This window comes from Chelmon rostratus, chromosome 10, assembly GCF_017976325.1.
Source record: "Chelmon rostratus isolate fCheRos1 chromosome 10, fCheRos1.pri, whole genome shotgun sequence".
Lineage (NCBI taxonomy): Eukaryota > Metazoa > Chordata > Actinopteri > Chaetodontiformes > Chaetodontidae > Chelmon > Chelmon rostratus.
In genome coordinates this window covers 15,294,091-15,321,619 of record NC_055667.1, presented here as the reverse complement: position 1 = coordinate 15,321,619, position 27,529 = coordinate 15,294,091, and the positions used below count along the sequence as shown (strand labels likewise).

The 27,529-nt window shown below is 43.5% G+C and overlaps 1 protein-coding gene across 2 annotated transcripts; it reads right to left on the bottom strand.

The window, feature by feature from the left end:
- Positions 1 to 96: 96 nt before the first annotated feature.
- Positions 97 to 27,387, bottom strand: ccdc115 (coiled-coil domain containing 115). Of its 2 annotated transcripts, none has more exons than XM_041945201.1 (5): positions 27,122 to 27,387; positions 26,596 to 26,699; positions 26,370 to 26,482; positions 26,202 to 26,267; positions 97 to 809 (listed from the first exon to the last, which is right to left on the bottom strand). In XM_041945201.1, the coding sequence occupies exons 1-5, from the start codon at positions 27,239 to 27,241 to the stop codon at positions 676 to 678; spliced, it is 537 nt and encodes a 178-aa protein (XP_041801135.1). In that variant the 5' UTR covers positions 27,242 to 27,387; the 3' UTR covers positions 97 to 675. The 2 variants fall into 2 exon arrangements, with proteins under 2 accessions (XP_041801135.1, XP_041801136.1); XM_041945202.1 differs by having other exon boundaries at positions 110 to 809; positions 26,076 to 26,267; positions 27,122 to 27,264.
- Between the last annotated feature and the right edge of the window lie 142 nt (positions 27,388 to 27,529).

Below are 27,529 nucleotides of genomic sequence, written 5' to 3'. Positions count from 1 at the left end.
CATACTTCCGTCTGAGAAGCAGCTATTCAAAATTGAACATTTTATAACTTTATGTATATCGATGCATAAAGACTGTGGAACTTACAATTAGCTGATTTATGAATGTCAACAAGGAATTTACCAACGCTTTACAAATAAGTAAAGTAGTTAACATAAACATAAAAACAATGTGTATTATAGACGTCATTGTGTATTTCTAATCAAGATAATCAGCATACATAATTTATATTCTAATCAATATGTTTGATTATTCACCTTTTGGAGAAGAGGATCAGGAGCACAATATACTTACTAAAAACTTATTTAAAATGTCTAAAACAATGACCAGAATTCACAACTGTGTTACTACCAAATCAATTGTATTAATCATTAACTTGTTAAGAGTAAATGAATAATAATTCATCTTTACAGTATACAACAAAGATTTTATTGAGCCTGAGTAATTCCTAAAAGAGAATATTCACAAACACATCAACGGGCAACACGTATAAGAGTGAGACAGTCAAAACGCCACAAGATCAAACATCATCTACTAGCAGCTACATCACTGCTTCATCTGTAATCTTCACCAGGGGGATCACTGTTGAGTTCCACTGGCCCTGAAGCATAATCCGTCACTCTCTGTGGCCACAGGTGCTTCTCAGATCAGGTCCAGTGTGACTCGATGCGAGTTATTTAGTCTGCCACCTTGTGTGCTGCTGAGGCGTTCTCCTGGAGAATGTGTTTGTCTTTCATGCTGTGCTTCAGCTCCTGTCTGGTGTTCAACACTGCAGTCTGAAGGGCTGCAATCTCAGCTGACAGCTCTATTACTGTAATATGACAGAGAGGAGGAGAGAGGGAGGATGAGGGAAAGGAGGTTTCATCTTGCACACAGGCATTAAAACAGTATTGTCACCAATAAAATTCTTGTTCTTCTCATATGCTTAATTAGGGGGGTCACATGAAGGTTGATTTTTGTGCCATTTTGTTCATAAATTTAGTGCTTTATGTTTTACTTCACCTTCACCAATTTAGACTTAATCTGTGGCAGCAAATGTGATTGAAATTTCAACTTCTTTGTGAGACACACAACCTACCACGGTCTCAACAAAATGTCAGACCCTTTTATTGTAATTGTTAATTCAATTCCTTTGCATTTCAACTACATGAGACTTCCAACTTCCCTTTTGCTCCTTTAGCAATATCCAAATCCTTTTGTATTTTAAACTGTGATGTCTAGATGGTTTAACTCACACCTCAGGGGGTCGGTACTGATACCCGCAAGAGACCACATTTTTAAAAAAAAATGGGGTGTAATCTCTCCGGTGACATGCCTTCGGAGGGGCCAGTTGTGAATATTATGAGAAAGAAATATGGAGAAAAGCTTAGAGCATTTAAATGTCTGGACAGCTGAGTTTGGGTTCCCAATAGGGGGATCCCTCAGTTTAAAAAAACGTGTCAACATTAGAAGAAAAACTAAAAAAAACAGAGCAAGAAATGAGAGGAAAAAAGAAAATTTCTGTTAAGAAATTAGAAACTATAGAGGGTGAAAAAAGAATGTTTAAAGATGTGGAAAGGGGAAAATAGGAAAATGATGCAGAAACAATTACCTCTTTCACATGAAACATTTGAAACAAATAAAACTTTACATTCACAAAGAACACATGACTCGCAGAGTTCTTCTTCTTTGTACCCACAGTTGACAGCTTTGAAGTTGGACCCAGACCTCGACGACAGCCCACCTTCTCATCCCTCAGCTCCACCACCATACAACTCTACAATGCCCAGCAGAGGAAGAGAAACAGACCCCTCCAGCCTGACACAACAAAGAACAAGTCCAGGAACATCTTCTTCTCAGGCGTCTGTTCCCCCACAAGACGCTACAGGCAAACCCTCCTCTCCAATTGAACATAGACTGTGCAACCCCAATCAAGATGCAATCTTCAAGCCCATGATTGAAGTGTCCGGACCAAAAGGTGCAACATTGGTCTTCTGTGCATGGACTTCTGCTGACATTACAGCAGCCTCTCAACACCTCCCTAGCCCCACAGCATCAGGTAAAATATTTGCTGAGCAACTCCTCACGATTTGCCAGGAATTTAAACCAACCACAAATGAAATGAAAAGACTCCTAATTGCCCAAATGAAACCCACCGACTGGCAGAAAATATCTGAAAAATTCCCAGACGTTGACATCTGTTGTAAACACATGACCTGGGAAGATGAGTCTAATGCTCAGTATAGAGATATTGTCCGTTGTCTCTGAAATGCATTTACTCAAGCTCTCTATAAAAATTAACATGGCGAAAATCACCACCTGCAAACAAAAAGATGATGAAAATCTTGATAAATATCTCACGCGTCTGACCGAGGTATTTAACACGTACAGTGGCCTGCAACTACCAGATGAATTGAGCAACACTCCAGATGTGCAAGAAATTAATCTTTGCAACTGTTTTTTAAATGGACTGAAACCAGACATTGCCTCAGCATTTAAAAATTCCTGATGCACGTCTGTCTGAACTTCGCAGACACGCCATACATGCCCATGACAAATCCTCTTGAAGAAAAAGAAAAAGGAAGAGACAGCGCAAAAAGAACTTCACATGGCGGCAATAACCATGTATAACACAACTACTTGGACATGGAAAACCAGATCGTGAAAAGGGGGGGGGGGGGGGGGGGGGCTGCGAAGAAGAGCTAGCAAATGTCCCAGGGATGCCTGTTTTTGCTGTGGCAAAATTGGACATTGGAAACGTGACTGTCCTACACCAACAACAGATCCAGAGAATACTTCAGACTGAGGGAGGGACTCCTGCTGACAAGCCAAACCAACTTGTAAGGTCCAAAGAAGGTACTACACCACACTCACAGATACATACTGAACATATTAAAACACAATCTATTGAGAGCACAGACAATAGACATGCAACTGCTTTAGCATATGTTCAGTACACGTTCAGTACACGTCTAAGCATTTCAAGAACTTCCAACAACATACGACCATTTCAGACCAAAATGTTGTGTTCTTAGTTGATTCAGGAGCCATACACTCTGTGCTAAAAGCTTTAGAACTCACTACAACACCAAAACGGAAATTTCGTGCACTCTATTGGTTCATCAGGTCAAACAATTAAAGAGAACATTACCGTCCCACTCAAATGTGACGATGAGTTAAATGCAAATTTCAAACATGCATTCTTACTCTCAAAAGTCTGCCCCATTAACCTGATGGGCAGAGACTTGATGTGCAAATTAGGCCTTTGTCTAATCTAGAACCACATCTTTCACACTCCTTTGTTCACAACACCTCAAATTTACTCTATGAATACCATCCACTGCCTCTGAACTTGTAAATTAAGCCAGAAAAACAGTGTCAACAGATGCAAAAGACTTTATGGCACCAGAGGTTCTGCATTGCACCTCTCATGTGTCACCAGGACCTGATGAACCATATGAGGAATGTTGGTTGAGAGAGAGATTAGATAAACTTACTCACTGACTCACATTTATTGGATACAACATCAATGTTTTTTCCTTTCTGACTGAAGAACAAGCTACAGAAATTCAGGCCTACAGGAGATCCCTAAGACACTGTGGGCTGTCAGCAAATATGATGTTGTCCTCATCAAAGATTGTGAACCTGTTGTCATCACTTTAAAATCAAACTTTAGACCTTGCAAGGCTCAATACCCACTTAAACAAGAAACCATTGACGGCATTACACCGGTATTTGAGTCTCTTAAAGCAGCAGAAGTAATTGTTTAACAACAGGACTGACTACAGAGAGGAGATACACCAGCTCACCCAGTGGTGTTCAACCCGGTACTGAACACAGGGAAGACCAAGGAGGTCATTGTGGACTTCAGAAGGTCCAGAAAGATGGATCACGCCCCCCTCCTTATGGACGGAGAAGTGGTGAAGCGTGTGGACAACATCATGTTCCTGGGCCTCCACATCACATCTGATCTCTCCTGGTCCATGAACACCTCCTGCCTGGTAAAGAAGGCACAACAAAGGCTCTTCTTCCTCAGCAAACTGAAACGGGCTGTACTCTCCTCTCGGTTGTTCGTCAACTTTTAATCCTTTAATTGAAAGTATCGTCTGCCTTAGTATGACAGTGTGGTATGGCAGCTGCACGGCGCAGGAGAGGAAACAACTGGCATGGGTGGTTAAAACTGCACAGGGCATCGTGGGCTGCCCCCTTCCTAACTTAGACTCTATATATGAAGGCCGGGCCAGGAAGAGGGCAAGATCCATCGCCACAGACCCAGCCATCCGGGCCACAGACTGTTTGTATCGCTTCCATCAGGAAAGCGGTACAGGAACATCCGCACCACCAACAACAGACTGAGGGACAGCTTCTTTCCCAGAGCTGTCAGAGCTATCACCCCCAGCAGCCCCTCACTGGAGTAAAAGACTGTGAGGACTATGAGCCACTGCACACCGCACTTTTACACCTTCACCTCCACCTTTACCTGCACCTTCTGTGTACTTAACATTTAAGTACACACACGCCTACCTAATGTTAGCTGCATCTCAGTATATACATTTTAGTATATATTCAGCTGTTGTTGGTATATCTTGTTTTAGTATATTTTTATTGTCTTAGTTTATTTTATCCTCTTATCTTTATTTTATTATCTTTCTTATATTTCTTATATCTACATGGGGGTTGCAATGCAAATTTCGTTGACATGCACAATGACAATAAAGGCAATCATGAATCCTGGCCCACATGACTGCCATTTGGTCATAACTGCCACTGACGAAACCCTTGCCCCAAACAGGAATCCCCGCTTCATGGTAACAAAAATTCCACATCCAACAAAGCCCAAATCACCATCTCTGATGTCAAATTCGCTGATACAGGCACATATTGGTGTGGAATTGAATATCCAAACTCTGATATGTACAGACAACTCAGAGTCGTAGTCAACAAACAACCAGGCACGTACCACTAACACTTAACATACTGTCAAATGTTAAGACTATCACACCGACTTCTGAAATAGAAGACTACCACCCAGACAATTTGAGCATCACTGATCACAAAGATGACACAGTGCAACAAGCCCTCAGACAATGCAACTACAACAGCGCATGTGCCCTAGCTCTTTTACACAAAAAGGAGCTGAAGATTTCTGGTGACTGTTGGATTTATCATGCTCTAACAGCTAGATGGCAAGCAAGACCCTCACAGCAAATGTTGTGTTGCAGGGCCACATGAAGGAATCTTGGGACAAAGAAGATAATGGAAAATGTACTGTCCCTTTGGGAATGATGACGCTACTATTTGCCGGCCACCAAATCAGAAACAATGTCTCAGTCACCCCACATCCGAATATTATCTGGACTGATTCCCATTCTACCCCTAATAACATGGCATTTGAAGTTCCTCTACAACAGGGGTAACCAACCTTTTTGAAACCGAGAGCTACTTCCTGGCTACTGATTAATGCGAAGGGCTACCAGTTTGATACACACTTCTGAAATAACCAATTTGCTCAATTTACCTTTAACTATATGTTATTAATAATTAACAATATTTATCTGTGTGAAGACACTGATCATGTTGATTTCTCACAATAAATATCAACAATGATTTAACTAGATAGGAAATGGGTAAATAGCCATATGCAACACTTTATTTCTATATTTTCTTCAAGTGCAAGTGTTTTTCAAATTGAACTTTTTCAAATGATCACCTCTACAACAGTCCTAGGAAATCACAATGTCCCATTTTCACTACCCCCTAACATATCATGACTTAGGGATGCACGATAACTGTTTTTTAAAACCGATACCGATAACCGATAACTTTCAGCTCCTAAAGGCTGATACCGATAACCGATAACACACACATATACCTAACATCATGACATCAATACCCCGAACAAAACCAAAATCAGTTTTGACTCTTTAAATGAAGAGATATTTATTTTTCCAATGAAAAACTATTGGTAAGCCTCTCAAACATGTTCTTAAAGCTATCAAACAAACCTATTTGATAGCTCACATCAATTTAAATAAGGTGCATTACTTACTGATATAAAAAATAAAGGCTCCTTGAAATGATGCAAATACATGCATCAGGATTACAAACTGAAAAAGTGCATTCCAGAAGTTTGCAAAAAATAAATATACATAGAAAATTAATGCACTGGCACAAGTTAGATTCAAACATTTCTATTTAAACAAACTGAAAAAGTGCATTCCTCAATGACATCAAAAATAATGCACAGTGCATATTGTACTGACAGAAGTTAGAAGACGGCACTCTTAAATACTCAATTCTGATTGGTCAATCGCGAAAATTCAGCGGTGTTCCTAACAGTCACAGACTAAAGGGGCAATCCCTTAATGTACCAAGCTCAATTACAAATCGCCAGCTGATTTGAGAGGCAAAATATGGAGCATTTTCCGTGCATTATTTTTAATTTGTTTGGAGAGGACCAAACACTTGGCTGGAGAATGATGTCCCCAGCAAAAAAGACGAGAAAAGTAAAGAACAACACTGGACCGACAGCAGGAGCGATAATAAGACACAAAAGACTTGAGGACGCAGAGATTGACCAGAGTGAAGCCGACAGACACGAAAAAAACACCAAAAGAAACACAGCATGGACGATCGGTCTGCTAAAAGACTGCTGAGTGGAGACAAAACTGGAGACAGATTTTTTAATGTCTGACGCTGAAAGCAGAAATCAGCTGATGCAGGACTTTTATCCATCAGTCCGAAAAAATAGCGGTAAACCAAACTCTGTCTCCAGCTACGTCTCTCTCAGGTCTGGGATATCCCATCACTTCTACACATTTGACATGATTTCGCTGAATATCTGTAAAGAAATAAGTTTTTCTGCCTGCCGGCCTGCGCACAGTGAGAGGCGGTTGCTAGGCAACGTACGTGTTTACTTTCAGAGCCGCTGCGCAGTGAGAGCGGTGACAGGCGAGAGTAGACTCATTTTAAATCAATAAAATATGTTTTAATCAGTATTTTGTGTCACACTATTGAATGCTTAAGTAATAAGCAGTGTTCTAAGCGGGATAACGTATAGTGAGCAGTTTTCTACGAAGAAGCGTCGCGTCGGGCTTCTATGTCATCCTGAAGGAAGATACATGATCTCTTACTTAGACTTATCTATGTAAACAAACTGAAGAAGGGCAGTCCATAGTAAGTCAAGCACCATCACGTCCATGATTAAATCTTCAATAACCTTAGCCCGTGGGTCATCTTTGGCAAATTTCTTGGACTTTTCGAAAGCCTCACCGACGCCTAAGTCCCCGTGGCTTCTTTGCAGCTAGCTTGCTAACGTTAGCGTCTTTGGCAGGCCGGGCGTCCTCATACGCTTTCCAAACTCCGTCAAAGCGGTGGTTATGTTTCAGGTGACTGATCAGGTCTGATCACACACTGACATCACACAGTGACATCACATCACATGGTGACATCACACGGTGACATCATACTGTGACATCACACGGTGACATCACACGGTGACATCACACAGTGACATCACACACTGACATCACACGGTGACATCACACGGTGACATCACACGGTGACATGACACGGTGACATCACACGGTGACATCACACACTGACATCACACGGTGACATCACACACTGACATCACACAGTGACATCACACGCTGACATCACACGCTGACATGACACGCTGACATCACACTGTGACATCACATCACACATCACACGGTGACATCACACTGTGACATCACACTGTGACATCACACTGTGACATCACACACTGACATCACACACTGACATCACACACTGACATCACACACTGACATCACACACTGACATCATACAGTGAAATCACTGTGACATCACACACTGACATCACAGACAACACTGTGACATCACAGATCACACTGAGTAACCACGGTAACAGGGTTTAACATGAAATATTTCCAGTTTATCAGAAGTGAAAACTGACAGGAAGTGGTTGTAACTTCTTTACATTTGAGAGTTTCTCAGTTTCTTTTTCTGTAGCTCTGCCTCCAAGTAATCAAAGTAAAAAATGAAGTGCTTCTTTTCCAACATGTTAAAATAAACCTTCTGGACGCTGCAGCTTCACATCAGAATTAAAAACTGACTCAGATTCACTTTGTTCAATCAGGTTTGGTAAACAAACAGCTGTGAGCTCAACAACACCAACATGCAGAATGTGTATTTTCCCTGTACGTCGCAGCGTTCGAGTGATGGTGGGTCTCTGTAGTTTCTGCTCAGTCCAGTTAACCGATGGTTGAACCAAACACTGAAAAGTCTGTAAATCCACAGTTTTTGATCAGCGTGTGTGTTACTGACTGCCCGATTAAAACCAGTAAAAGCCACTCACCGGTTAGCGATGCTGAAAACAGGATAGTCGTGTTGGTGTCCTCTAGGGGCAGCTGGATTCATTACAGCACCCGATCATTCAGATCTCCAGGGTTCATCCTCTGAGGAGTAAGATCTGCCTCACTGGCTTTGTTAACATGCTGATGTTTAGCAGCTACGTCTAATGTTTACCATGTCCATCTTAGCTTAGCTTTTTAAGACTGCATGCTAATATTTAGCTAATTAGCAAAAGGTGCAGCTGAGGCTGATGGGAGTGTCTTTATTTCTGCAGGTATTTGCTCCCTAGCACGTTGGTTTATTAGCACTAAAACACTGACCTGATGGTGGCCCTGTGGCTTCTTTGCAGCTAGCTTGCTAACGTTAGTGTCTTTGGCAGGCCGGGCGTCCTCATACGCTTTCCAAACTCCGTCAAAGCGGTGGTTATGTTTCAGGTGACTGATCAGGTCTGATCACACACTGACATGACACACTGACATCACACAGTGACATCACATCACACGGTGACATCACACGGTGACATCACACACTGACATGACACGCTGACATCACACTGTGACATCACACGGTGACATCACACACCGACATGACACGCTGACATGACACGCTGACATCACACTGTGACATCACATCACACATCACACTGTGACATCACATCACACATCACACTGTGACATCACATCACACATCACACGGTGACATCACACGCTGACATCACACGCTGACATCACACTGTGACATCACATCACACATCACACAGTGACATCACACGGTGACATCACACGGTGACATCACACGGTGACATCAGACACTGACATCACACTGTGACATCACACACTGACATCACACACCGACATCACACACCGACATCACACTGTGAAATCACTGTGACATCACACACTGACATCACAGATCACACTGAGTAACCACGGTAACAAGGAAAACTGACAGGAAGTGGTTGTAACTTCTTTACATTTGATCTAAGAGCTCAGTTTCTTTTTCTGTAACTCTGCCTCCAAGTAACCAAAGTAAAAAATGAAGTGCTTCTTTTCCAACATGTTAAAGTAAACCTTCTGGACGCTGCAGCTTCACATCAGAATTAAAAACTGACTCAGATTCACTTTGTTCATTCAGGTTTGGTAAACAAACAGCTGTGAGCTCAACAACACCAACATGCAGAATGTGTATTTTCCCTGTACGTCGCAGCGTTTGAGTGATGGTGGGTCTCTGTAGTTTCTGCTCAGTCCAGTTAACCGTTGGTTGAACCAAACACTGAAACGTCTGTAAATCCTCCTCACCGGTTAGCGATGCTGAAAACAGGATAGTCGTGTTGGTGTCCTCTAGGGCCAGCTGGATTCATTACAGCACCTGATCATTCAGATCTCCAGGGTTCATCCTCTGAGGAGTAAGATCTGCCTCACTGGCTTTGTTAACATGCTGATGTTTAGCAGCCACGTCTAACGTTTACCATGTCCATCTTAGCTTAGCTTTTTAAGACTGCATGCTAATATTTAGCTAATTAGCAAAAGGTGCAGCTGAGGCTGATGGGAGTGTCTTTATTTCTGCAGGTATTTGCTCCCTAGCACTTTGGTTTATGAGCACTAAAACACTGACCTGATGGTGGCCCTGTGGCTTCCTTGCAGCTAGCTTGCTAACGTTAGTGTCTTTGGCAGGCCGGGCGTCCTCATACGCTTTCCAAACTCCGTCAAAGCGGTGGTTATGTTTCAGGTGACTGATCAGGTCTGATCACACACTGACATCACACACTGGCATCACATCACACGATGACATCACACAGTGACGTCACACGGTGACGTCACACGGTGACATCACACGGTGACATCACACTGTGACATCACACACTGACATCACACACTGACATCACACACTGACATGACACGGTGACATGACACGGTGACATGACACGGTGACATGACACGGTGACATCACACAGTGACATCACACACTGACATCACACACTGACATCACACACTGACATCATACACTGACATCACACTGTGAAATCACTGTGACATCACACACTGACATCACAGACAACACTGTGACATCACAGATCACACTGAGTAACCACAGTAACAGGGTTTAACATGAAATATTTCCAGTGTATCAGAAGTGAAAACTGACAGGAAGTGGTTGTAACTTCTTTACATTTGATCTTAGAGTTCAGTTTCCTTTTCTGTAACTCTGCCTCCAAGTAATCAAAGTAAAAAATGAAGTGCTTCTTTTCCAACATGTTAAAATAAACCTTCTGGACGCTGCAGCTTCACATCAGAATTAAAAACTGACTCAGAATCACTTTGTTCATTCAGGTTTGGTAAACAAACAGCTGTGAGCTCAACAACACCAACATGCAGAATGTGTATTTTCCCTGTACGTCGCAGCGTTCGAGTGATGGTGGGTCTCTGTAGTTTCTGCTCAGTCCAGTTAACCGATGGTTGAACCAAACACGGAAACGTCTGTAAATCCACAGTTTTTGATCAGCGTGTGTGTTACTGACTGCCCGATTAAAACCAGTAAAAGCCACTCACCTTTTACTGAGCACTTTGGTTTATGAGCACAAAAACACTGACCTGATGGTGGCCCTGTGGCTTCTTTGCAGCTAGCTTGCTAACGTTAGTGTCTTTGGCAGGCCGGGCGTCCTCATACGCTTTCCAAACTCCGTCAAAGCGGTGGTTATGTTTCAGGTGACTGATCAGGTCTGATCACACACTGACATCACACACTGACATCACACACTGACATCACATCACACTGTGACATCACACGGTGACATCACACAGTGACATCACACGGTGACATCACACGGTGACATCACACGGTGACATCACACACTGACATCACACACTGACATGACACGGTGACATCACACACTGACATGACACGCTGACATCACACGGTGACATCACACTGTGACATCACACACTGACATCACACTGACATCACACGCCGACATGACACACTGACATCACACGGTGACATCACATCACACTGACATCACACGCCGACATGACACACTGACATCACACGGTGACATCACATCACACGGTGACATCACACGGTGACATCACAAGGTGACATCACACACTGACATGACACGCTGACATCACACTGTGACATCACACTGTGACATCACACGGTGACATCACACACTGACATCACACACTGACATCACACACTGACATCACACACCGACATCACACACCGACATCACACACTGTGAAATCACAATGACATCACACTGTGACATCACACACTGACATCACACACTGACATCACACTGTGACATCACAGACAACACTGTGACATCACAGATCACACTGAGTAACCACGGTAACAGGGTTTAACATGAAATATTTCCAGTTTATCAGAAGTGAAAACTGACAGGAAGTGGTTGTAACTTCTTTACATTTGATCTAAGAGCTCAGTTTCTTTTTCTGTAACTCTGCCTCCAAGTAACCAAAGTAAAAAATGAAGTGCTTCTTTTCCAACATGTTAAAGTAAACCTTCTGGACGCTGCAGCTTCACATCAGAATTAAAAACTGACTCAGATTCACTTTGTTCATTCAGGTTTGGTAAACAAACAGCTGTGAGCTCAACAACACCAACATGCAGAATGTGTATTTTCCCTGTACGTCGCAGCGTTCGAGTGATGGTGGGTCTCTGTAGTTTCTGCTCAGCCCAGTTAACCGATGGTTGAACCAAACACTGAAAAGTCTGCGCACAGTGAGAGGCGGTTGCTAGGTGTTTACTTTCAGAGCCGCTGCGCAGTGAGAGCGGTGACAGGCGAGAGTAGACTCATTTTAAATCAATAAAATATGTTTTAATCAGTATTTTGTGTCACACTATTGAATGCTTTAGTAATAAGCAGTGTTCTAAGCGGGATAACGTATAGTGAGCAGTTTCCTACGGAGAAGCGTCGCGTCGGGCTTCTATGTCATCCTGAAGGAAGATACATGATCCCTTACTTAGACTTATCTATGTAAACAAACTGAAGAAGGGCAGTCCATAGTAAGTCAAGCACCATCACGTCCATGATTAAATCTTCAATAACCTTAGCCCGTGGGTCATCTTTGGCAAATTTCTTGGACTTTTCGAAAGCCTCGCCGACGCCTAAGTCCCTGTGGCTTCTTTGCAGCTAGCTTGCTAACGTTAGTGTCTTTGGCAGGCCGGGCGTCCTCATACGCTTTCCAAACTCCGTCAAAGCGGTGGTTATGTTTCAGGTGACTGATCAGGTCTGATCACACACTGACATCACACGGTGACATCACACGGTGACATCACACGGTGACATCACACACTGACATGACACGCTGACATCACACTGTGACATCACATCACACATCACACGGTGACATCACACGCCGACATCACACGCCGACATCACACTGTGACATCACATCACACATCACACGGTGACATCACACGGTGACATCACACGGTGACATGACACGCTGACATCACACGCTGACATCACACGGTGACATCACATCACACATCACACGGTGACATCACACGGTGACATCACACGGTGACATCACACTGTGACATCACACACCGACATCACACTGTGAAATCACTGTGACATCACACACTGACATCACAGATCACACTGAGTAACCACGGTAACAGGGAAAACTGACAGGAAGTGGTTGCAACTTCTTTACATTTGATCTAAGAGCTCAGTTTCTTTTTCTGTAACTCTGCCTCCAAGTAACCAAAGTAAAAAATGAAGTGCTTCTTTTCCAACATGTTAAAATAAACCTTCTGGATGCTGCAGCTTCACATCAGAATTAAAAACTGACTCAGATTCACTTTGTTCATTCAGGTTTGGTAAACAAACAGCTGTGAGCTCAACAACACCAACATGCAGAATGTGTATTTTCCCTGTACGTCGCAGCGTTCGAGTGATGGTGGGTCTCTGTAGTTTCTGCTCAGTCCAGTTAACCGATGGTTGAACCAAACACTGAAACGTCTGTAAATCCTCCTCACCGGTTAGCGATGCTGAAAACAGGATAGTCGTGTTGGTGTCCTCTAGGGGCAGCTGGATTCATTACAGCACCCGATCATTCAGATCTCCAGGGTTCATCCTCTGAGGAGTAAGATCTGCCTCACTGGCTTTGTTAACATGCTGATGTTTAGCAGCCACGTCTAACGTTTACCATGTCCATCTTAGCTTAGCTTTTTAAGACTGCATGCTAATATTTAGCTAATTAGCAAAAGGTGCAGCTGAGGCTGATGGGAGTGTCTTTATTTCTGCAGGTATTTGCTCCCTAGCACTTTGGTTTATGAGCACTAAAACACTGACCTGATGGTGGCGCTGATGAAAAGGATCAATTCACTTATTAATATTTATCTTGAGGGGAACATGAACTTCTGAACCACATTTATTAGTCATTAAACATCTGCTGAGATGTTTCAGTCGTTTCCATGGCGGCAGCCCAGCACTCTGAAACTTCACCATCGACACCGTCTGTAAACCTATGTCTGTCCCTCGGCTCTTTGACCTTTGACCTTTCCTCGTGAAGCAACAGGAAGTCTTTCTGGTGACATCGGTGACGTCAGACACACAAAAACGACGAGAGAGACCTTGTCGTCTACTCGGCTCGTTTCTTTCCAAACATGGCCGAAGCACTCCGGGCGATCCCAAGGACGCCGGCTGACCTGAGAAAACTTCGTCAAGTAAACGAGTGAAGGTCTGCTCAAAGATGAAAAGGTGACTCTCGTTAATGTTTCATTACGCTGTCGGCTGTTGGCAGCACAATGTTCGCCTCCACCCTCTGCTGCGCTTTCCCTCCATCGCCTCCATCACCACTCAACACAGAGGCCATCTGGAACACAAGCTTCCTCAGGTCAGGTGCAGGTCCTGGTCTCTGACAGGTGGGTGGGGCCTCAGAGCAGAGACTGCAGTCTGTGGTTGGTTGACAGTTTTTTCTGACTGACTGACAGATGAGAGACTCCGCCTCAGAGGAAATGACAGCTAGCTTAGCTTAGCTAGGTTAGCTTAGCATGACCTCTGAACAGATGCTTCATGTGAGTGACTGAACCACATGCATGAAGGCAGCTTCCTGAGTTCAGCAGAGGAAAGTCAATGAGATGATTCAGAGCTGCTGTTCACTGTCAGAAACCTGACCTGAGGTCAGTTCTGCTGCAGGACACCGAGCTCGTCTTCAGATTCCAGCCGGATCAAACTGTTCCTGCGCTCGATGAGACCTCTGCCTCACTGAACCAGTGAAGGCACTGCTGTGACTTCAGCTCGTTCAGGCTCTGGTCTATCGGGATTCATCCAGGAACCGGGTCGACTCAGTCAGAACATATGACAGCACAAAAGCAGGAAGCCAGAGAGCTCGTACAGCTGTGAGCTGCTGCCCCCTGCTGTCAGGAAGCTACAGGAAGACCAGCAGACTGCGATCAGGCAAAGGAAGCAGCACATGAACGGCTGGGCTAACTGAGACGAGCTAAAGGATCTGCTAATGTTTGCTGCTTTCATTCTACTCGTTTTGTTGGACAAAGTGCTGCCCAGCTCGTATTTATTACATATGTGACATCTGTGCTGCTGTTATGTTTAGGTTATATCCAGATAATTATTGATCCAATCAGACACTCCGACAACTGAGCTTTGAAGACCTGAAGCTGCAGGACGCTGTTTCAGCTTCTGCTGCCCCACGATGCATCACTCCACAGGGAAAAGGAAGAGAAAAGATGCTTTGAAAACTAAACAGTCGATGAATTAATGTTTGAGAAAACATTTCAGCCACCGAGGCCGGAGGTCAACAAAGAAGCAGGGACACATGCAGTTAGTTCAGCCTATCACACATTACGTCACACACGACCAGCTCGTCCCTCCGGGCCGTAGAGAAACTATTGGTAAGCCTCTCAAACATGTTCTTAAAGCTATCAAACAAACCTATTTGATAGCTCACATCAATTTAAATAAGGTGCATTACTTACTGATATAAAAAATAAAGGCCCCTTGAAATGATGCAAATACATGCATCAGGATTACAAACTGAAAAAGTGCATTCCAGAAGTTTGCAAAAAATAAATATACATAGAAAATTAATGCACTGGCACAAGTTAGATTCAAACATTTCTATTTAAACAAACTGAAAAAGTGCATTCCTCAATGACATCAAAAATAATGCACAGTGCATATTGTACTGACAGAAGTTAGAAGACGGCACTCTTAAATACTCAATTCTGATTGGTCAATCGCGAAAATTCAGCGGTGTTCCTAACAGTCACAGACTAAAGGGGCAATCCCTTAATGTACCAAGCTCAATTACAAATCGCCAGCTGATTTGAGAGGCAAAATATGGAGCATTTTCCGTACATTATTTTTAATTTGTTTGGAGAGGACCAAACACTTGGCTGGAGAATGATGTCCCCAGCAAAAAAGACGAGAAAAGTAAAGAACAACACTGGACCGACAGCAGGAGCGATAATAAGACACAAAAGACTTGAGGACGCAGAGATTGACCAGAGTGAAGCCGACAGACACGAAAAAAACACCAAAAGAAACACAGCATGGACGATTGGTCTGCTAAAAGACTGCTGAGTGGAGACAAAACTGGAGACAGATTTTTTAATGTCTGACGCTGAAAGCAGAAATCAGCTGATGCAGGACTTTTATCCATCAGTCCGAAAAAATAGCGGTAAACCAAACTCTGTCTCCAGCTACGTCTCTCTCAGGTCTGGGATATCCCATCACTTCTACACATTTGACATGATTTCGCTGAATATCTGTAAAGAAATAAGTTTTTCTGCCTGCCGGCCTGCGCACAGTGAGAGGCGGTTGCTAGGCAACGTACGTGTTTACTTTCAGAGCCGCTGCGCAGTGAGAGCGGTGACAGGCGAGAGTAGACTCATTTTAAATCAATAAAATATGTTTTAATCAGTATTTTGTGTCACACTATTGAATGCTTAAGTAATAAGCAGTGTTCTAAGCGGGATAACGTATAGTGAGCAGTTTTCTACGAAGAAGCGTCGCGTCGGGCTTCTATGTCATCCTGAAGGAAGATACATGATCTCTTACTTAGACTTATCTATGTAAACAAACTGAAGAAGGGCAGTCCATAGTAAGTCAAGCACCATCACGTCCATGATTAAATCTTCAATAGCCTTAGCCCGTGGGTCATCTTTGGCAAATTTCTTGGACTTTTCGAAAGCCTCACCGACGCCTAAGTCCCCGTGGCTTCTTTGCAGCTAGCTTGCTAACGTTAGCGTCTTTGGCAGGCCGGGCGTCCTCATACGCTTTCCAAACTCCGTCAAAGCGGTGGTTATGTTTCAGGTGACTGATCAGGTCTGATCACACACTGACATCACACAGTGACATCACATCACATGGTGACATCACACGGTGACATCATACTGTGACATCACACGGTGACATCACACGGTGACATCACACAGTGACATCACACGGTGACATCACACAGTGACATCACACGGTGACATCACACGGTGACATCACACACTGACATGACACGGTGACATCACACACTGACATGACACGCTGACATCACACTGTGACATCACATCACACATCACACGGTGACATCACACGCCGACATGACACGCTGACATGACACGCTGACATTACACTGTGACATCACATCACACATCACACGGTGACATCACACGGTGACATCACACACTGACATCACACACTGACATCACACAGTGACATCACACGCTGACATGACACGCTGACATCACACGCTGACATCACACTGTGACATCACATCACACATCACACGGTGACATCACACGCTGACATCACACTGTGACATCACACTGTGACATCACACACTGACATCACACTGTGACATCACACACTGACATCACACACTGACATCACACACTGACATCACACGGTGACATCACACACTGACATCACACTGTGACATCACACACTGACATCACACACTGACATCACACACTGACATCACACACTGACATCATACACTGACATCACACTGTGAAATCACTGTGACATCACACACTGACATCACAGACAACACTGTGACATCACAGATCACACTGAGTAACCACGGTAACAGGGTTTAACATGAAATATTTCCAGTTTATCAGAAGTGAAAACTGACAGGAAGTGGTTGTAACTTCTTTACATTTGAGAGTTTCTCAGTTTCTTTTTCTGTAACTCTGCCTCCAAGTAATCAAAGTAAAAAATGAAGTGCTTCTTTTCCAACATGTTAAAATAAACCTTCTGGATGCTGCAGCTTCACATCAGAATTAAAAACTGACTCAGATTCACTTTGTTCAATCAGGTTTGGTAAACAAACAGCTGTGAGCTCAACAACACCAACATGCAGAATGTGTATTTTCCCTGTACGTCGCAGCGTTCGAGTGATGGTGGGTCTCTGTAGTTTCTGCTCAGTCCAGTTAACCGATGGTTGAACCAAACACTGAAAAGTCTGTAAATCCACAGTTTTTGATCAGCGTGTGTGTTACTGACTGCCCGATTAAAACCAGTAAAAGCCACTCACCGGTTAGCGATGCTGAAAACAGGATAGTCGTGTTGGTGTCCTCTAGGGGCAGCTGGATTCATTACAGCACCCGATCATTCAGATCTCCAGGGTTCATCCTCTGAGGAGTAAGATCTGCCTCACTGGCTTTGTTAACATGCTGATGTTTAGCAGCTACGTCTAATGTTTACCATGTCCATCTTAGCTTAGCTTTTTAAGACTGCATGCTAATATTTAGCTAATTAGCAAAAGGTGCAGCTGAGGCTGATGGGAGTGTCTTTATTTCTGCAGGTATTTGCTCCCTAGCACGTTGGTTTATTAGCACTAAAACACTGACCTGATGGTGGCCCTGTGGCTTCTTTGCAGCTAGCTTGCTAACGTTAGTGTCTTTGGCAGGCCGGGCGTCCTCATACGCTTTCCAAACTCCGTCAAAGCGGTGGTTATGTTTCAGGTGACTGATCAGGTCTGATCACACACTGACATGACACACTGACATCACACAGTGACATCACATCACACGGTGACATCACACACTGACATGACACGCTGACATCACACTGTGACATCACACGGTGACATCACACACCGACATGACACGCTGACATGACACGCTGACATCACACTGTGACATCACATCACACATCACACGGTGACATCACACGGTGACATCACACGCTGACATCACACTGTGACATCACACTGTGACATCACATCACACATCACACAGTGACATCACACGGTGACATCACACGGTGACATCACACGGTGACATCAAAAACTGACATCACACTGTGACATCAGACACTGACATCACACTGTGACATCACACACTGACATCACACACCGACATCACACACCGACATCACACTGTGAAATCACTGTGACATCACACACTGACATCACAGATCACACTGAGTAACCACGGTAACAAGGAAAACTGACAGGAAGTGGTTGTAACTTCTTTACATTTGATCTAAGAGCTCAGTTTCTTTTTCTGTAACTCTGCCTCCAAGTAACCAAAGTAAAAAATGAAGTGCTTCTTTTCCAACATGTTAAAGTAAACCTTCTGGACGCTGCAGCTTCACATCAGAATTAAAAACTGACTCAGATTCACTTTGTTCATTCAGGTTTGGTAAACAAACAGCTGTGAGCTCAACAACACCAACATGCAGAATGTGTATTTTCCCTGTACGTCGCAGCGTTTGAGTGATGGTGGGTCTCTGTAGTTTCTGCTCAGTCCAGTTAACCGTTGGTTGAACCAAACACTGAAACGTCTGTAAATCCTCCTCACCGGTTAGCGATGCTGAAAACAGGATAGTCGTGTTGGTGTCCTCTAAGGCCAGCTGGATTCATTACAGCACCTGATCATTCAGATCTCCAGGGTTCATCCTCTGAGGAGTAAGATCTGCCTCACTGGCTTTGTTAACATGCTGATGTTTAGCAGCCACGTCTAACGTTTACCATGTCCATCTTAGCTTAGCTTTTTAAGACTGCATGCTAATATTTAGCTAATTAGCAAAAGGTGCAGCTGAGGCTGATGGGAGTGTCTTTATTTCTGCAGGTATTTGCTCCCTAGCACTTTGGTTTATGAGCACTAAAACACTGACCTGATGGTGGCCCTGTGGCTTCCTTGCAGCTAGCTTGCTAACGTTAGTGTCTTTGGCAGGCTGGGCGTCCTCATACGCTTTCCAAACTCCGTCAAAGCGGTGGTTATGTTTCAGGTGACTGATCAGGTCTGATCACACACTGACATCACACAGTGACGTCACACGGTGACATCACACAGTGACGTCACACGGTGACATCACACGGTGACGTCACACGGTGACATCACACTGTGACATCACACGGTGACATCACACTGTGACATCACACACTGACATCACACACTGACATGACACGGTGACATGACACGGTGACATCACACAGTGACATCACACACTGACATCACACACTGACATCATACACTGACATCACACTGTGAAATCACTGTGACATCACACACTGACATCACAGACAACACTGTGACATCACAGATCACACTGAGTAACCACAGTAACAGGGTTTAACATGAAATATTTCCAGTGTATCAGAAGTGAAAACTGACAGGAAGTGGTTGTAACTTCTTTACATTTGATCTTAGAGTTCAGTTTCCTTTTCTGTAACTCTGCCTCCAAGTAATCAAAGTAAAAAATGAAGTGCTTCTTTTCCAACATGTTAAAATAAACCTTCTGGACGCTGCAGCTTCACATCAGAATTAAAAACTGACTCAGGTGACATCACACACTGACATGACATGCTGACATCACACGGTGACATCACACTGACATCACACTGTGACATCACACACTGACATCACACTGACATCACACGCCGACATGACACACTGACATCACACGGTGACATCACATCACACTGACATCACACGCCGACATGACACACTGACATCACACGGTGACATCACATCACACGGTGACATCACACGGTGACATCACACGGTGACATCACACACTGACATGACACGCTGACATCACACTGTGACATCACACGGTGACATCACACACTGACATCACACACTGACATCACACACTGACATCACACTGTGACATCACACACTGACATCACACACTGACATCACACACTGACATCACACACCGACATCACACACCGACATCACACACTGTGAAATCACAATGACATCACACTGTGACATCACACACTGACATCACACTGTGACATCACAGACAACACTGTGACATCACAGATCACACTGAGTAACCACGGTAACAGGGTTTAACATGAAATATTTCCAGTTTATCAGAAGTGAAAACTGACAGGAAGTGGTTGTAACTTCTTTACATTTGATCTAAGAGCTCAGTTTCTTTTTCTGTAACTCTGCCTCCAAGTAACCAAAGTAAAAAATGAAGTGCTTCTTTTCCAACATGTTAAAGTAAACCTTCTGGACGCTGCAGCTTCACATCAGAATTAAAAACTGACTCAGATTCACTTTGTTCATTCAGGTTTGGTAAACAAACAGCTGTGAGCTCAACAACACCAACATGCAGAATGTGTATTTTCCCTGTACGTCGCAGCGTTCGAGTGATGGTGGGTCTCTGTAGTTTCTGCTCAGCCCAGTTAACCGATGGTTGAACCAAACACTGAAAAGTCTGCGCACAGTGAGAGGCGGTTGCTAGGTGTTTACTTTCAGAGCCGCTGCGCAGTGAGAGCGGTGACAGGCGAGAGTAGACTCATTTTAAATCAATAAAATATGTTTTAATCAGTATTTTGTGTCACACTATTGAATGCTTTAGTAATAAGCAGTGTTCTAAGCGGGATAACGTATAGTGAGCAGTTTCCTACAGAGAAGCGTCGCGTTGGGCTTCTATGTCATCCTGAAGGAAGATACATGATCCCTTACTTAGACTTATCTATGTAAACAAACTGAAGAAGGGCAGTCCATAGTAAGTCAAGCACCATCACGTCCATGATTAAATCTTCAATAACCTTAGCCCGTGGGTCATCTTTGGCAAATTTCTTGGACTTTTCGAAAGCCTCGCCGACGCCTAAGTCCCTGTGGCTTCTTTGCAGCTAGCTTGCTAACGTTAGTGTCTTTGGCAGGCCGGGCGTCCTCATACGCTTTCCAAACTCCGTCAAAGCGGTGGTTATGTTTCAGGTGACATCACACGGTGACATCACACACTGACATGACACGCTGACATCACACTGTGACATCACATCACACATCACACGGTGACATCACACGGTGACATCACACGCCGACATCACACTGTGACATCACATCACACATCACACGGTGACATCACACGGTGACATGACACGCTGACATCACACTGTGACATCACATCACACATCACACGGTGACATCACACGGTGACATCACACGGTGACATCACACTGTGACATCACACACCGACATCACACTGTGAAATCACTGTGACATCACACACTGACATCACAGATCACACTGAGTAACCACGGTAACAGGGAAAACTGACAGGAAGTGGTTGCAACTTCTTTACATTTGATCTAAGAGCTCAGTTTCTTTTTCTGTAACTCTGCCTCCAAGTAACCAAAGTAAAAAATGAAGTGCTTCTTTTCCAACATGTTAAAATAAACCTTCTGGATGCTGCAGCTTCACATCAGAATTAAAAACTGACTCAGATTCACTTTGTTCATTCAGGTTTGGTAAACAAACAGCTGTGAGCTCAACAACACCAACATGCAGAATGTGTATTTTCCCTGTACGTCGCAGCGTTCGAGTGATGGTGGGTCTCTGTAGTTTCTGCTCAGTCCAGTTAACCGATGGTTGAACCAAACACTGAAACGTCTGTAAATCCTCCTCACCGGTTAGCGATGCTGAAAACAGGATAGTCGTGTTGGTGTCCTCTAGGGGCAGCTGGATTCATTACAGCACCCGATCATTCAGATCTCCAGGGTTCATCCTCTGAGGAGTAAGATCTGCCTCACTGGCTTTGTTAACATGCTGATGTTTAGCAGCCACGTCTAACGTTTACCATGTCCATCTTAGCTTAGCTTTTTAAGACTGCATGCTAATATTTAGCTAATTAGCAAAAGGTGCAGCTGAGGCTGATGGGAGTGTCTTTATTTCTGCAGGTATTTGCTCCCTAGCACTTTGGTTTATGAGCACTAAAACACTGACCTGATGGTGGCGCTGATGAAAAGGATCAATTCACTTATTAATATTTATCTTGAGGGGAACATGAACTTCTGAACCACATTTATTAGTCATTAAACATCTGCTGAGATGTTTCAGTCGTTTCCATGGCGGCAGCCCAGCACTCTGAAACTTCACCATCGACACCGTCTGTAAACCTATGTCTGTCCCTCGGCTCTTTGACCTTTGACCTTTCCTCGTGAAGCAACAGGAAGTCTTTCTGGTGACATCGGTGACGTCAGACACACAAAAACGACGAGAGAGACCTTGTCGTCTACTCGGCTCGTTTCTTTCCAAACATGGCCGAAGCACTCCGGGCGATCCCAAGGACGCCGGCTGACCTGAGAAAACTTCGTCAAGTAAACGTGTGAAGGTCTGCTCAAAGATGAAAAGGTGACTCTCGTTAATGTTTCATTACGCTGTCGGCTGTTGGCAGCACAATGTTCGCCTCCACCCTCTGCTGCGCTTTCCCTCCATCGCCTCCATCACCACTCAACACAGAGGCCATCTGGAACACAAGCTTCCTCAGGTCAGGTGCAGGTCCTGGTCTCTGACAGGTGGGTGGGGCCTCAGAGCAGAGACTGCAGTCTGTGGTTGGTTGACAGTTTTTTCTGACTGACTGACAGATGAGAGACTCCGCCTCAGAGGAAATGACAGCTAGCTTAGCTTAGCTAGGTTAGCTTAGCATGACCTCTGAACAGATGCTTCATGTGAGTGACTGAACCACATGCATGAAGGCAGCTTCCTGAGTTCAGCAGAGGAAAGTCAATGAGATGATTCAGAGCTGCTGTTCACTGTCAGAAACCTGACCTGAGGTCAGTTCTGCTGCAGGACACCGAGCTCGTCTTCAGATTCCAGCCGGATCAAACTGTTCCTGCGCTCGATGAGACCTCTGCCTCACTGAACCAGTGAAGGCACTGCTGTGACTTCAGCTCGTTCAGGCTCTGGTCTATCGGGATTCATCCAGGAACCGGGTCGACTCAGTCAGAACATATGACAGCACAAAAGCAGGAAGCCAGAGAGCTCGTACAGCTGTGAGCTGCTGCCCCCTGCTGTCAGGAAGCTACAGGAAGACCAGCAGACTGCGATCAGGCAAAGGAAGCAGCACATGAACGGCTGGGCTAACTGAGACGAGCTAAAGGATCTGCTAATGTTTGCTGCTTTCATTCTACTCGTTTTGTTGGACAAAGTGCTGCCCAGCTCATATTTATTACATATGTGACATCTGTGCTGCTGTTATGTTTAGGTTATATCCAGATAATTATTGATCCAATCAGACACTCCGACAACTGAGCTTTGAAGACCTGAAGCTGCAGGACGCTGTTTCAGCTTCTGCTGCCCCACGATGCATCACTCCACAGGGAAAAGGAAGAGAAAAGATGCTTTGAAAACTAAACAGTCGATGAATTAATGTTTGAGAAAACATTTCAGCCACCGAGGTCGGAGGTCAACAAAGAAGCAGGGACACATGCAGTTAGTTCAGCCTATCACACATTACGTCACACACGACCAGCTCGTCCCTCCGGGCCGTAGAGAAACTATTGGTAAGCCTCTCAAACATGTTCTTAAAGCTATCAAACAAACCTATTTGATATCTCACATCAATTTAAATAAGGTGCATTACTTACTGATATAAAAAATAAAGGCCCCTTGAAATGATGCAAATACATGCATCAGGATTACAAACTGAAAAAGTGCATTCCAGAAGTTTGCAAAAAATAAATATACATAGAAAATTAATGCACTGGCACAAGTTAGATTCAAACATTTCTATTTAAACAAACTGAAAAAGTGCATTCCTCAATGACAACAAAAACAATGCACAGTGCATATGGTACTGACAGAAGTTAGAAGACGGCACTCTTAAATACTCAATTCTGATTGGTCAATCACGAAAATTCAGCGGTGTTCCTAACAGTCACAGACTAAAGGGGCAATCCCTTAATGTACCAAGCTCAATTACAAATCGCCAGCTGATTTGAAAGGCAAAATATGGAGCATTTTCCGTGCATTATTTTTAATTTGTTTGGAGAGGACCAAACACTTGGCTGGAGAATGATGTCCCCAGCAAAAAAGACAAGAAAAGTAAAGAACAACGCTGGACCGACAGCAGGAGCGATATTAAGACACAAAAGACTTGAGGACGCAGAGATTGACCAGAGTGAAGCCGACAGACACGAAAAAAACACCAAAAGAAACACAGCATGGACGATTGGTCTGCTAAAAGACTGCTGAGTGGAGACAAAACTGGAGACAGATTTTTTAATGTCTGACGCTGAAAGCAGAAATCAGCTGATGCAGGACTTTTATCCATCAGTCCGAAAAAATAGCGGTAAACCAAACTCTGTCTCCAGCTACGTCTCTCCCGGGTCTGGGATATCCCGTCACTTCTCCACATTTGACATGATTTCGCTGAAAAGAAATAAGTTTTCCTGCCGGCCTGTGCACAGTGAGCGGTGGTTGCTAGGCAACGTACGTGTTTACTTTTGAGCCGCTGCGCAGTGAGAGCGGTGACAGGCGAGAGTAGACTCATTTTAAATCAGTCATCTCCTAATTTTTGCTGCGCCCGCTAACTTGTTTCCACCATATATGATCTCCATCAAATGCTACGTTTTTCTCATGCAAACAAGACTGACCTTTGAAATATATCCTAGGTCAGAGTTCATCTATATTAAACATTTTTTGAAGTTTTTTTATTTATATATTGTCATTTCCAGTTTATACGTAATTGCGATTTAACAAGAATAGCAACCGAAAAGAATAACTGGTAAGTGGCGCTATTTAAGCTATTTTTAGAACAGGCAGGCGGGCGACTCATGTGGTCCTTAGGGGCGACCTGGTGCCCGCGAGTACGTGTTGGTGATCCCTGCTCTACAACATGCAGAGACTTGTGTTTGTTCAGCATCATCATCAGGTCCTTACCTAGACCAGTCAAGTTGTCAAACTAAAATATTCGTTAACACTACAGCATCAACTAATTTGTTCTCATAGTTGGCCTAACAACACTCTAACAAGATTTGTCTGCCCACTTAACCAACTTTCATCCCAACCTGGAATAATGTGGTCTTGCAGTAAAAAGGCTCATCATAAGTTGCCACCTCAATTTCAGTAGTCCTGTTGTTGTCAGCTATCAATAGTTACAACTGATACCAAAATCTTGCAGAAGGAGACTCCTACCATTAACACTCAATCTACTATGCATTTTCAAGCTCACAGATTTTTTCTTATATATATTATATTATATTTGCTTGTTTTCTGTATTCACAGCATGTCTGTTAGGCTCTTTGCAGGACTTTTTACAACGAGCCATACATTTTGTTGAATTGGAGTGCAAGGGATTTTCTTAAGTTGCAACAAGTTGAACTCTCAGGACTGTGTCCAACTGTTGAAACATTGTTGTTTTGGTATATTGTAGAATTCATGAAAATATCATATCAAATATCAAATGAAAATGATGATATAATCCTGGTGATATCTTAGAGCATTTACATACTAAACAAAAGCAAAACAAAGTATAGACTCTTTTGGAAAAGCATACCTTGCTTGAATGACAACTGTGCTTGTTTAAGAGACTGTGGCACCAGAATGCCAAACCACTTCAGTGGATCTTGCTGAGGATTCTGTTTGCCTTTCCTGACTGGAGTTACTTCAGCAGCTTTCTCACCACTTGCTTCTTCACTTGCCTCCTTCTCTGTGATATCCTTTTTTGGTTTGATCCTTCTCCTGATACCTGTGAAATAACATAATTTAATAAATGCAAAAATGTATGTAGTTAATGATAAATGTAAAAAACATTCCTTCTCTAACACCACGTGGACTATGGTAGACTCACCTTCTTCTCGAGGTCCAATGTCCTCTATTGACCTTGCATCTTTTCCATCGTCATTACAACACTTTTGTTTAACCCTTTCTGTGCAGAAATCCACCTCACCATTGTCTAGTGCTCTGTAAAACATACATCCAAGTACTAAATAAATCTAATTAACAATTGTTCAGTTCCAGCGGTCAACAATTTACCTGGTGGCATTCGTCTGTGTGAGATATATCGAATTCCTCACCTTGCATGAACACAGACCAGTGGCTCTATTTCACTTGCATACTGAAGAGCAGAGACTTGCTTGTTTCCCATAGAATATCGAGCCTGAGACATAGAAAACCATCCCTGTGGGGAACACAAAATGGTGACTTTACATTACTCATATGTGCTAAGGTGGGTGACGATGATATAGAATAAACACAAGCCTTCAAACATTAAAAAATGAGTGTGATGTATACATGCACATAGTGTACATCTGAGGACATACAATTACAATCACAATTTCCCAGGAGCGCAAGCAGACACAGACAGGTTTCTTGTTTTGTCAACAGAACAAAACACAAAGATATTGCGTTAAACTAGTATTTCTTCGGGCAAACACTTAATCAATAGCCAAAATTGCTACTTCAGCTACATTTCAAAAGGACAGCACCTTCAAAAACATGTTTGCGCGGATTACGTATTACGGATTACAGACAAACAGATACAAACAGAGATAAAAGTCGCTAAAAGGAAATTAAAAGTGAAGTCTACGCGATCTGTGCTACCTGCTCTATGAGAGAGTTGAGAGTGGCTCGTTTCTCCTCCAGTAACTTCAATTGATCCATGAAACGGAGCAGCTTTTCGTCCAGTAACAGAGAAGATTCCTCCGATTCTGACACACCCATGTCGATTTCTTGTACCTTAATAGCTCAAGTAGTCTCAAATGAGTATACGGCCGTCGTTTCCAGTGGAAATCAGCCGACTAATAAAATAAAAATAAAAACAGGCAGCACTCAACCATCAAGAACACCGTTGACGCTCACTGCTTCCGTATAGCGTCATGTGACACTTGATGTCACGTGATTAAATCACATGTCAAAAAGAATTATACCCATTGCAGTAAAACAACGAAATCATGCATCAGTATCGCAGTGGCGCCATTTAAATATTTTTGTTAGCATTGTCATAGCAAT